Source organism: Morus notabilis, unplaced genomic scaffold (assembly GCF_000414095.1).
Source record: "Morus notabilis unplaced genomic scaffold, ASM41409v2 Scaffold672, whole genome shotgun sequence".
NCBI classification, from domain to species: Eukaryota; Viridiplantae; Streptophyta; class Magnoliopsida; order Rosales; family Moraceae; genus Morus; species Morus notabilis.
In genome coordinates, this window is record NW_010367156.1 from 41,034 (window position 1) to 53,359 (window position 12,326).

Consider the following 12,326-nt stretch of genomic DNA (forward strand, 5'->3'; position numbering starts at 1 on the left):
AAAGTTGCTAGAATTTTATGGCGCAGACATATGGCGCGTTTAGAACTCGTTTAAAAATAATTTTATTTTTTATATGAAAATAAAAATAACTACGTTTTTAATCTCAGATAAAAATTATTTTTAAAAATACGTTTAGTAATTTTATCAAAAGATTATTTTTAATATAAAAAAACTTATTAATGTCTCTCTCTGTACTCAAGAGAGGACAAAATGAAAAATGACTAAAAATCATTTTTTATTTCTCTCATTTTACATTAAACTAAAAAATCGTTTTCATTTTTATTTTTTGTCTTTATTGCGCCAAATGCTGTTTTAAAAACGTTTTCATTTTTTCTTTTTCAAAAAACGTAAAAAACAAAAACGGAATCAATTCTAAACACGGCCCAAGTTTTCATATTCAATCAAGTGAAAGTTTTGTTCTAATTTAGACAAACTAAAGTTTAAATGGCGAAAAAAAAGTTCGACGTCTAGTACGATGTTTGAAACAATCTGATCGGCGTAGCAAACGGTATTTTGGCCATCGGTGGAAAACGGAAATGCTCAGACATTGTTACTCTATAAAATGGTTTCTGAGATGAGAGCTTAAGAACTCATTTAAAATAAATGAAATAATACAGTTGAACTTAATATTATAAGATCCAAGTTCTAACTTAGAAATCGAGTAAAAATATACATTGCAAATTTGCTTTTCTTGTGCTCCAGCTGTACACTAGAAAATACCCAAGGCTAAAGCTTCCAAGAGCTCAGAGTTTCTGAAGATTTCAGCTCTGCATAAGCATATTCACAGGTGAGCTAATAGAGTCATCTGTGGAGGGAGTTTTAGAGGTAATAGGGCTTCTTCTCAAAGAGCATTCTGGCACTGAAGGACCGACCATTTCGCGGTCTTATGGTCAAGAAGCTATGAGAATATGTCAAAAGAAAAAAGGGCCTAGTCTGCAAGAAATTAAGCCAAATAAGATAATAATCCCATTTGAAAAAAAAAAATAGAATTAAATTTCAATAAGGCTTGGGAATGAGAAAATGCCCTCGACACTAAAACAAAATACTCTTTAAGAGACGAATCTTGATTCATCCTTCTCTTTTGGTCTTCACATTAGGAGGGAAAAAAAAAAATCATCTACGATTTATGGGAAAAATGTATAATGTGCAACAGGCAATTAATCCTCAAAACAGAAGAATCTAGATTCATCATGTGAATTTAAACAAGGAAAGTTCTATCTACCAAATACATTCAGGGGCAGTTATCTTGATCCATAATATTAACATGCTACATATTTCTAACTCATTAAGACCCTCTTTATGGTTTAGGAGAAACCGAGGAAGCACTAAATGTTTTTCTGGATTTATTTACAATGATTAACAGCTAAAAGAGTACCTGATCATTAAAGAATTTTGATAGACTCGGTAGAAAGATCGACTAGGTCCACGGTTGCGACAAAGAGACAGTGGGAGAAGATGCCTCTAATCCTTGTTTTCCATGCACAGCGGATTTGAGCACATTGTATTGCTCGGTTACCGACCCATAAAGTGCCTCTGTGTACGCCTGCTTAGCCTTCTAGAGGAAAGGCGCAACATCAAGAGAACACGACAGATATCATACAAGTTCACAAAGCTCTTATATTAGCAGGATAGGAAAACTAAGTACCAATTACGTATCAAGCAATGGCAATTTCTTGTCTATCAATCTCAGCATTTCAAGGGAGCTTAGTTCCATGCCAATACAATAAATAAGAAACTATGGACATGATAACATACACCTGATTGATCACTGATGTTACAGGCTTACCGCCTTACATCATACTACTAATGGATAGTGACGAAGCCAGAAGATTTTTCAGATGGGGCACTAGGATAAAAAAAAAAAAAGGTAATCTTCTATTGAATGATGACATAGTAATATAATTAAATTATTGATTGGGGGCACAATTATAATTTTTCTTATAAAATGGGATCAAAATCAAAACTTAACAAACATCCCCCAGTCACATTAACGTAGCTCCACCATTGCTAATGGATGATCCTTTTTCACTGACATCATCCTCACTAAGACCTTTTCAGTTGTAAGAAATCAAGAGCATAAATCGAAGCATTTTATTTTATGGACATGGTACTCAGTGCACCCACGTTACAGGACCTATTTGGATGTCTGGAAGAATTCAACTTCATTTTCTTAAAAAAGGACCTCATAGCTATGGAGGTTTTATGGATTATTACTAAGAAACTTGCACATGGTTGTATTTTCAATGCGGGAAAATGTTGTATAAAGATTAGCCTTCAGAGAGACAAGTCGATGACATCACAAAAACCAATATTCTTGTAAGCCAGCATTAGCTTATCTTTTATATTGAACCGCACTATAGTAACTATAGTTGAATCATTATCCCATTCACACATCCAAAACCCCACCACCAACAAGAAATAAGTTGACACATGATGTGCTAGCTAATTTGATGAGGCGGCCAAAAAGTAAAAATCACAAGTCTATCAATCTATCTCACTTGCTCTCCGTCCTTTTTGTTGTTTTTGGTTAGAAATAGACTACTCATTCTTTAAAAAAACTTTATTGAATAAACCGCAACTGTTGAGGATAACCCATGCAACAAGGTCAACCAAAATAGTGATGGATATCAATTTGAATGAACCAATCATCCATAATGCAAACTAAATCATGCCACATTTTTAAATGAGCTTTTCTTCACAAAAACCTACATCAGATGAGAACTTTCCAAAACAGAGACTTCAAAAGCATTATATAAGAAGCACTACATCTAAACCAGGAGAGTAAAAGACAATCTTCCAGCCACACACACACACACACACACACACACACACACAGAAGCATCAGTTAAACCAACCTCCTCAGATATTTCAGAGGAATCAGCAAAATTTGAGAAGCTGATTGCTGGTGCTACTGATAAACCAGCTCCATGGAAGGAGATAATTCTTTTCTCTCCAATTTCCTTTTCTACCTGGAAAAAAAAATAAAGAAAAAAAAGTCAGGGAAGAGGCAAGAAATCTAGTATTCCACAAGAAACCAAGTTAAAGAAACAACATGCCTGTCTTGGAGGGGGCATGATATCATAACACAGTAATGCTAAGGGATATATGTGCCCTGGAGCACCAGAATGTTCTGCAAGCCTTCTCATATTGTCCACGGAAGAAGCATCGAAGGGTGCCTAAACGCCCTTATATCAGTATAAATGTATTTCAATTGCATTATGAAAACAAACATGTTTAACTTTTATGGAAGCAGCGGTGTATAACAAATAAAAACGCACATAATGCAAACAAGTACAAATGAAAACTACAATGACATTCTGCCAAAACTAAGGGTGCGTTTGGTAGTGCTTCTTGGCGCCCAAAATCACTTTTCTAGCCATTAGAAGCTGATAATGGTGTTTGGTAAAAACCATAAAAAGTGATTTTTAAAGAATTTTTGAAAAATTTACCGCCAAAATCAGAAACAGCCCAAAGACAACTTTGGCTTCTAGATTGTGCGGGAATCAACATAGTATAATTAATGATTATCAACAAAGTTATATTAAATAATTAATAATTAATTACTAATTATATTATATATTAATTAATAATTAATAAATAGATATACTTAATAACTAATAAATAAATAGTAATTGTCAAAATTATGTTAATAAAATAATGTGTTTTAAATTGTGTTTTTAATTTTGTTAATAAAATAATAAATAATATAGTAATTATTTATTTAGTTAAAGATTAATTGCTAAAAATTAAGTATATAACATATTAACAATAAGACAAGTAATAATAGGTTATTAAATAAATAAATAATTATTAATATATCAATCATATATTATGTTAATTATAATCTATTAACTAGTAACAGTTAGTAAATAAAAAATAAATAGTAGTTACTCGACTAATAATTAATATTAAATTATAATTATCAATATGTAATATATTACTCAATAATAATTAATAATTGTTAATTAGTAATTAATCATTGTAAAAAGAATAATTACCAATATTAATAAGTTATGTATATACAAATTATTTTTCTTAATACACTAATTAATTACATATAATCTAATAAATATGAGTGCATTACTAACATAGTAATTACTTATAATTAATTACTAATTTTATTAATATATTAATTTTTATTTACTAAATAATTATCAATTATTAATTACTTTATATATTAATTTAATATTATTAATTACGGTCATCTTAACTACCCACATCAATTAAACCTCACAATTTACCAAACACTATTACACTGCTTTTGGAACCAGCAACACTTGTATAATTATAGTTTACCAAACACTCAACTGCTTTTTATAAAAGTTATTTTTCCTTCAGTATAGCTAAATGTAATTTTTTCAAAATCTACAGCACTACCAAACTGGCTCTAAGAAACAACAAGGACTAAAATATTTCCCAATGTATTTCCTTCAAAAGAAAATTTTAAAACCTCGTGTATGAAGGACCAAATGGAATTGGGTAAGAGGTCCAAAGTATCTTCCTTTCTTCCCCGCTTCTCATTTTCTCAACTCTCGTCAGTGTTTTGTACGTCTTAAAAGGCATAATCACGTCTTTTTACACGAGATTTATCCGTGATGACGAACAAGGATTCTTTTGAAACCCTTATTGCTCTGTATCCTAGTCCTATGTTCTTTCCACAACCTTACCCCTTCATATAACAACTTATGGAATGCATAAACTACAAATAAGAGTTGGATTAGAACAGCCTGTCTATAATCCTAAACATTTCAGCTTCAACAAATAATTGTCATATATTCTGTTATTCCCTCCCTTATTTTTTTTTCTCTCTCTCTTTTCTTTTACTTCTCTTTCTCCGACTATCTTCTTTCTCTTCCCTTGGTCCAACATTAAAAACAAGAATCGAAAACAACCTAACAAAACGATTACTGGAGATTCAAAATGATCACTAGAAACGCCAAAATCATCGAGTGGTTTGCTATCTGACCGGGTGAGTTCAAACTGAAAAATAAATCACAGGACCCCGGATATTTTGGAAAAAAAAAAAGTTTGAACAACAGTATGCGGGTTCAAATCACAACTATAATCTTTTACTCTAATGAAGTGGAGGAGAAAATCTTACTGGATACCATTCTTCTGTCACAGGATCTGGCCGGTCTCTACCACCACTTGGTGCAATCCATATAATTTGTGACCCACCCCTGCACTCAAATTTGTTCAATTAAATGAACCCATATCAATGACAAATCAAAAGCATACATAATGCAGACGTTAAATAACCAATTCAATTATTAAACCCGACTATCAGGTCTCTGAAAATCACAGATTTTGTTACAGTATTAATCCGTCAGTTCCTTTCTCTATATGTGCATTAGATACAACTTTGAAAACTCCAAGTCGTTTCCTTTCTCCACAGATAAAAATGTTATCTATTTATTCATATTTAAGAAGCTGAAAATGTTAGGTACAAGCATTTTCGTCTCTACACAAGACAGACTCCCCAGCTCAACTCTGGTAGCCTCTAAAAACTAGCGCATGTACATAATTTTTTCTCCACTTTTCCTTTCCCCTCCATTGTACCTTCATGTTTCTTATAGAGCTTCAAGAAATGAATTTCCCCCGTTTCAATACTATCCACATGTGATATGATGATTTTTGACCGTCAATCATCATAAAATACAAGGACCACAGTTGATTGAGCATAAACATTAGTGGTGGGGATAGAAAAAAGCTGGGAGGAAATTCCCCTTTTTCAGCGTGATTTCACCAATTGGTCAAATGATTACATTACATTAAGTTTCAAACATTCATAGAAAGGTGGAAAAATAAGAGAAGATAAAAGAGAAATAAAAAAAATAGGGTGTACGATGTTCATTCTCGTAAAGCAGATTTACACAAGGAGCATGATTTCCAGGAGCACCCATAGTGAAACAAATAAGAACAGCCTTCAACGACAGCAGATTCTATACTCAGGTATGTCACACCGAGTCTTTGATTAGATACAAAAAAATAGAACAGTTGGAGTTACCTCAAAAGCACAGCCATTTCTTTCAAGCTTCGTGTATTTGCTCTTCTTTTCATCTCAACAAACTCAGGAACATCGAACATGTGCTTTTTTGAGTACACACAGATAAGATTCCTGGGAAAACATAACAGAAAAGCTTTATCCAAACAATTAGAGAGCGTATGAGAGAAATCAGCATTAAGCATATTTCAAAACTTCAGAAGCACCTTCCCATGCTGAAGGGCTTGCAAAGAGGATCTGTTAAAACCCTATCTCCCGCAATATATATCTGCAGAACAAAACCAAAACTTTGGTCAAGTGCAGGTTTCTAGAGGAAGAGAAAAGGACATTGGTTATGATATACCCGAAAAAAAAAAAAGAAAGAAAGAGAGAGCAAAAAAAGCAAAAAATAGCTCACCATGTTCTCAGCAAGATGAGGATTTGTTGCTTCAAGCAACAAGGCAATGACAGCTGGATCTGCTTCAGTTTGGTGGTTTGAGATCAAAACAATGTTGTGACCCTGCAATCAGTAGTAGAATATAACAACCATATCGCGAAGTCACCTTTGAGTGTTTATTTCTTCTTTACGAAACACAGATGAGCATTTCTATTTTTCTTATGATCTTACTGACCACATGATCACGCATTGGTACAGTGGGGAACAGCTAAACGCAACAAAAGAACATGGCATCTGCATGTTGCAAAACACAGAAACATCTAGGTCTTACCGACCAAATCTCAAACAATTAAGAGGAAGCCATAATTGAGACAACAAACAGGAGGAAGCGTTGCAATTCCAAACTCTTCCTAGTTCAGCTTGGAGGTGACATCTTTAATCCAGTTCCATACAGATTAAGTGTGCTCTAAATACAATTACAAAAAAGAAGAAATGTGGTTCGAAAGTTCATAGCCTATGCCAAGAATGCATTGATAGAATTGGACCAATCAACAAATGTGGATGCACATATTGTTCAAAGCTTTCTTAGTCATATATGCTATAGTTCAACTAATAACAGTGTCTTCTCACAACCTTATCATGCCTTCCCATTGACCCCGTTATCCTAAATATGTGTTTCAACAGATTTTACTTCCTACGATGCAAACATATATTAGCTCTAGAAGTAAGTTGTTCAAGGAAGCTATGTAAGAAATATAAAGACTAGTGAAATAAAGGTTTCAAAATATATTTACACATATATACGTAAGAAAATAGTCACATTTCAAACACGTTTAAAAATAAGGAAAGTAGAAGTTGGTTGCGAGAATAGATACCTGCTGAAGCTTCTCTTCCATTTCATTGAAAATGGAAATATTGCCAACATATGAGTTTCTGCATTAAAGTTGGTCAATCTTTAGTTTAGGAAAACAGTAAAACATGAAGGAACTGACATTATCTCATTAAGAAGTGACAAGAACTCATCAAGCACAGATAACATTCTCATAATTAATGGTCCATTGCATAATCCGTAAAGGAAAGGAAAAGAAATTGGAACAACAAGGAATAAGAATGTTAACAGTCATTGATGGGGATCTTATATTAGTTAATTTTAATATTTAACATTCAATTTCTATTTAATTAGGGATTTATGTTATTAGCATAGTTTCCCATAGCCAACTTTCCTTATTTTATTTTGATCTAGTTTCCTATTTTGCTTAATTAGGAATTTATGCTACTTTAGAGGTAAGGTTAGTTTCCCACTACCGAGTTTCCATATTTCATGTTGATTTAGTTTCCTATTTTGTTATTTGGTAATCCTGTAAACATAGTAGCATTGTAATTTCAATTTAGAGAATGGTTAATGAATATAGAATCAGTGGTTTTCCTCTCTTGAGTTAATGTTCTCTCTAGAATCTCTCTAGTGGCTTTTTCTTCCCTATCTATGTTCTATTCTCCTCTATAAATTCTATCTTTCATCTTGACCCTACATCAAGAACTTTATCAACGAAAGAGAAACTACAGAATGCAATTAACTATGACGTCCCACACCAGATGAAAATGGAGACTTGGCCACTCTCTCTCTCTCTTACAGAAGGCAATTAACTATGAAGTCTCACACTAGATGAAAATGAAAACTTCTGCGGTTTCTTTTTTACTTTCTATTTTGGATGATAAACAAAAGTCTCTGACAGTTTTAACTAACCTGAAATCAATCAATGGTCGAATATAATTTTGGCCAAACATATAGTAGTCAAAAGGCTCTCGCAGTGCTTTGTGATGTGGAGAGAAGACAAAAGGGTCCTGAAACGTGAAGATAACATGTAAGATTGTATTCAATCGTGGGCTGCATGTATATCAAACATGGCTATGGCCAATTTTAATCATCTTTTGTGCTGCATGTATAACGACATTATATAAAGCATACAAAGCTCAATGTTACCTCTACTTCAAAGAATATGCGATCCAGTGCAGCAGCCATATTTGACAATACAATATCATCGGCTTTGGAATTTCCACTTTGAAAAATCTGCCAACATGAGACCATGTGAATCAAAAAAGAGAAACAGAGTTTATACATATCGGAAAACAGAGAAAAATATAAGCACATTATAAGCGAAAAACGCATCCTAAACCTACAATAAACCTTTTATGTGTTAGATTTACAAACAAAGAACATACCTAATATACTTACCAGAGTAATAGCGACATGTCAAACATGATCAGATATATGAATAATATAACTGTTAAGAATATATCTTGATATTTTTGAGTAAAAGATGAGTTGACAGTAAATATTTACAGCATTTTTATAATTGTGATACAATTCTTCCATTCCAGAAGCAACATTTGGAGGAAGCCGTCCTGCTTCTTTTTCCTTTCTGATTCCAGCCAGTAGCTCTGCACATGATTTTCAACCAAAATCAAAAAATTGAAACTAAAAAGCCCATTATAAGTTGGAAAAGATTATTAGAAATAAATAAGTTGTCCAAGTGACAATTTTTATTATGTACTTTAAATATGTGTTCATAGAAGCTGCATGATTTATTTTTAAAATTTCATCTTTATGCATTTTCCAAAGTTAACACCTTAGCTGTACGATAAACATCTTGAAAACCAATCTGTTAAAATGAGGGGGAAAAAACAAGAATATTGAAGTTCAATAACATAATTAGGAACGAAACTAAAAAATAATAATAATAATTGAACCACAAAAGAATTTTAGTTTCACAAGCTGGTTCTGATAGCAGCTCCATTCATGTTAAAATCAATTTAGAGTGAATGCTTAAGTTTATGGAACTTCTATCCAAGACAATCTTTTCTTGTTTTATTTTTTCCCCCTTTTTTGCCAAGTAAGTGGATCAAAGCTTAAGCTATTGTTTTTATTTCTTTTATTTAAAAAAAAAAAAAGAATTAGAAAGAGATCGATGAAACATCCATGAGTGTTTTCTAATTCATGTTTTCATGTCCTCAAACATTTAAGATATTTTACACCATCTTCCCCACCTAACTTTCAACAAAGAAGAAGGAAAGAAAATTCTATTGCCCTAGATGTCTCATTTGTTTGTTTGCATTTAAATTCTGATACTTCAATAGAGAGAGCATGCTGCAATAAGATTTATTATCTCTCTATATGTCAACCTAGGACAAACGTAAAGCAAATGAGATATTGTGTCAGGATAAAGCTCATGCTAGGTTCTATTCTTTAGTCGCATTACCTTTCTTCAAATGTCCTAAATTGAGAATGAAACTCTTAATTTGAAGGACTCAGTTGAAATATAAAGAAAATGCAAGGAAACAAATTACCAAAATTATGACTAATCAAGAACTTGTGACATGAAAGAATAGACTCATAATCAACTTTTTGCAAATAACCAATTCCTTTCAAAGAAGACATTCAACTATGACCTTCAGGAAAGTTTCAGAGATTGATTCCAAAGAAGCTAGTAAGTCATCTAGTCATAGTTCCCCATGCAGGAAAAGAAAAAAGTGCATTAGAACATAATAAACAAAATTTTCTTTTCTTTTCTTTTCTTTTTCTAATAAGAAGCAAGGCGTTTATGAAAGAAGAAACAGAGAACAAGGAAACACTAGAACCTATAACTAAAAAGTTTACTAAAAAAATTAGAACTAGAAAACTCATATTTGTGAAAAGTTTCAGACTTTGTAGAGATAGTTGAGTCAGTTAAAAGCAGTGTATTCACAGCTTAAGATAATTGATTTCTAGACAAGTTGAATGCTACTCTAATGTGGTGAAACACAAAAGTATCACCATAAGCACATAAAGTGGTGAATGTTAGTGAACATTGTACTGCTATAATCAGTTTAAATCTTCTTGGGACCAAACAAAGTGGTGAAAACATGTATAGAATTTCCTTTTCAAAAGCACAACGTACATGTTTTATGAACAAAAATAACACGCCTCATAATCCAAACTACAAAAACAAACAAGATTACCAATATTTATTGCCATAATTGAATCCGCGTAACACCAAAATTGGATATATGAACAAGCCTACCATCTGATGCACTGATTCAACTGGCACCATTTTTAGAACACTTGCTTGAGATTATTATTATACAATAAGGGAGTGAAGAAGTGTGTTAACCATGTACTGATTCAACTGTCATTTATGCTTCAGGTGACAACAATCTACTAAAATTCCAATCTTTCCAAATAAACAATGTCTTATATGATTAGATTCTACATATTCTTTGATTATCAATTAATCGCACTCGCTAAACTCGTGATAAAATTATTGGCATTATTTATGCACCAGTGCCAAGTAATCAATGAATAAAAAAAAATTATGAACCTTCGAGTAATTCAGAACAATCAAACACCTTCATTTGCTTCGTACATTCAAATTTGATTATGTTTTCCATTGTTTTCTTAATCACGCACAAAAAGAGGACCAAAAGAACGCACGAGAGAGGAGGAAATAAAAAAGTAAAAATAAATAAAAAGCAAAGCATTTAAAAAGCACAATCTCAATCCAAAACACAACGCAACGCAACAATTTCTCATTTTCCATCCCGCATTATTTTCTCACAAACCAAACACAAAGCAAAGCCTACCTTCTTCGGAGCTGGCATTGAGAAACGCGCGAGAACGCTTAGGCTCCTTCCTCTCGGCGCCGGAGCCCGATGCCAAAGCCGAGACGCCGCCGCCACTCTCAGCAGCCGCCGACGACGCCGCCTCCTTGTCCTTGACGAGCTCCGCCATGGCAAAGAAACAAGGACAAGCGAACCTTCTCGCCCCGCCCAACCTGACCGAGACGGCCAAAACCTTGGAAGAAGAAGAGAGAGAAGCGAAGGAAACCCTAGGAGAAGCTACGGCAGTGGCAGTGGCAATGGCGGAGGAGAATGTGGATAGGATAAACATAGTCAATCAAAAATAGATAAAGAAGAAGAGAATGTGGAGGAGAGCTGATCGTACGCTACAACGCTTCTTTAACGGATCTCTCTCTCTCTCTCTCTCTCTCACTTTCACTTTCTCTCTCTAAGAAGCCGACTTTCTCTCTCTAAAAAGGTTTCTGTTTCGGATCATCCGAGAACTTCGGTGGTGTTTTTCGCCAGACTCGGAGGGGCTGACTCAATGACTCGGAGGCGACTCGGTAAGAATTGGTGGGCGTTTTGGCGGCACGTGCGTTTTGGGAGGGGCCCACGTGACCGTGGGACGTTGTTGATGACGCTGGGTTCGGATTGGGTGAGGGTATGCCAGCGGAGGAAATGAGGACACGTGGATAATTACGGCGATGGACGAGTGTGAATGTGACACTTCATCACTGCAATTGGATGTCGTTTTTTACTTATTGTGATTCATTATTATTTTCCGAAATTGTGCCAAAGTGGAGAGATTCCATGGGCCCAATTGGGCCATCGCTGTCATGAGGAAGCTCCGCCGACGACTTTGCGTGACCGCAAATCGTCATCGTCAAGCTTAGCTTGTTTGGGATTTGTTTCATGAATGCGAACTATGTATCTTGATTAACATGTTACTCAAATTTTAAAAATGATTTATATTTCACTCTTTAAAAAATATAAAATCCTTCAAAATACTTTTAGAATTATTATACTTGTGCCCTAAATTTAAAAGAAAATCTAGTGTTACTGATGATGAAGATTAGGATTTTTTTAATTTGAATTTTATAATTATTTTTAAGATGTAATTTTAAATTAAGATCATATTTATCTCGTATGATTATTTTTGAATTAGTTAAGTTAGATATTAGTAATTAAAATTCTTATCTAGGCTTTTGATGATTGACAATTTATATCGACGGCATATTCTTTTCACGATTCAAATTGAGAATTTTAGTTTAAAAGTAAATTTTATATGAGAAAAAACATTATAATAAAAAAAATTGAAAAACATTATAATAAAAAAAATGAATTTAAATTTTT

At 33.4% G+C, this 12,326-nt stretch overlaps 1 protein-coding gene across 2 annotated transcripts; it reads right to left on the reverse strand.

Annotated features, from left to right (window-relative positions):
- Positions 1-577: 577 nt before the first annotated feature.
- On the reverse strand, positions 578-11,489 carry LOC21387145 (glycerol-3-phosphate acyltransferase, chloroplastic). Of its 2 annotated transcripts, none has more exons than XM_024174730.1 (13): positions 10,998-11,489; positions 8,722-8,819; positions 8,362-8,448; positions 8,125-8,222; positions 7,256-7,313; positions 6,402-6,503; positions 6,211-6,272; positions 6,008-6,118; positions 5,102-5,180; positions 3,057-3,176; positions 2,856-2,969; positions 1,376-1,552; positions 578-933 (listed from the first exon to the last, which is right to left on the reverse strand). In XM_024174730.1, exons 1-12 carry the CDS (start codon positions 11,302-11,304, stop codon positions 1,418-1,420), a joined length of 1,371 nt encoding a protein of 456 aa, XP_024030498.1. In that variant the 5' UTR covers positions 11,305-11,489; the 3' UTR covers positions 578-933; positions 1,376-1,417. The 2 variants fall into 2 exon arrangements, with proteins under 2 accessions (XP_024030498.1, XP_024030497.1); XM_024174729.1 differs by having other exon boundaries at positions 1,376-1,555.
- Positions 11,490-12,326: the final 837 nt, after the last annotated feature.

What these genes read in the sequence shown, in the direction of transcription:
- LOC21387145 (XM_024174729.1), bottom strand. Translation starts at nt 11,304, where the DNA reads ATGTTTATCCTATCCACATTCTCCTCCGCCATTGCCACTGCCACTGCC. An exon ending in GCATATTCTTTGAAGTAGAG is followed by an intron (nt 8,223 to 8,361) that starts GTAACATTGAGC and finishes TTCACGTTTCAG; the next exon opens with GACCCTTTTGTCTTCTCTCC. An exon ending in CCTCTGAAATATCTGAGGAG is followed by an intron (nt 1,556 to 2,855) that starts GTTGGTTTAACT and finishes CCTTTCCTCTAG; the next exon opens with AAGGCTAAGCAGGCGTACAC.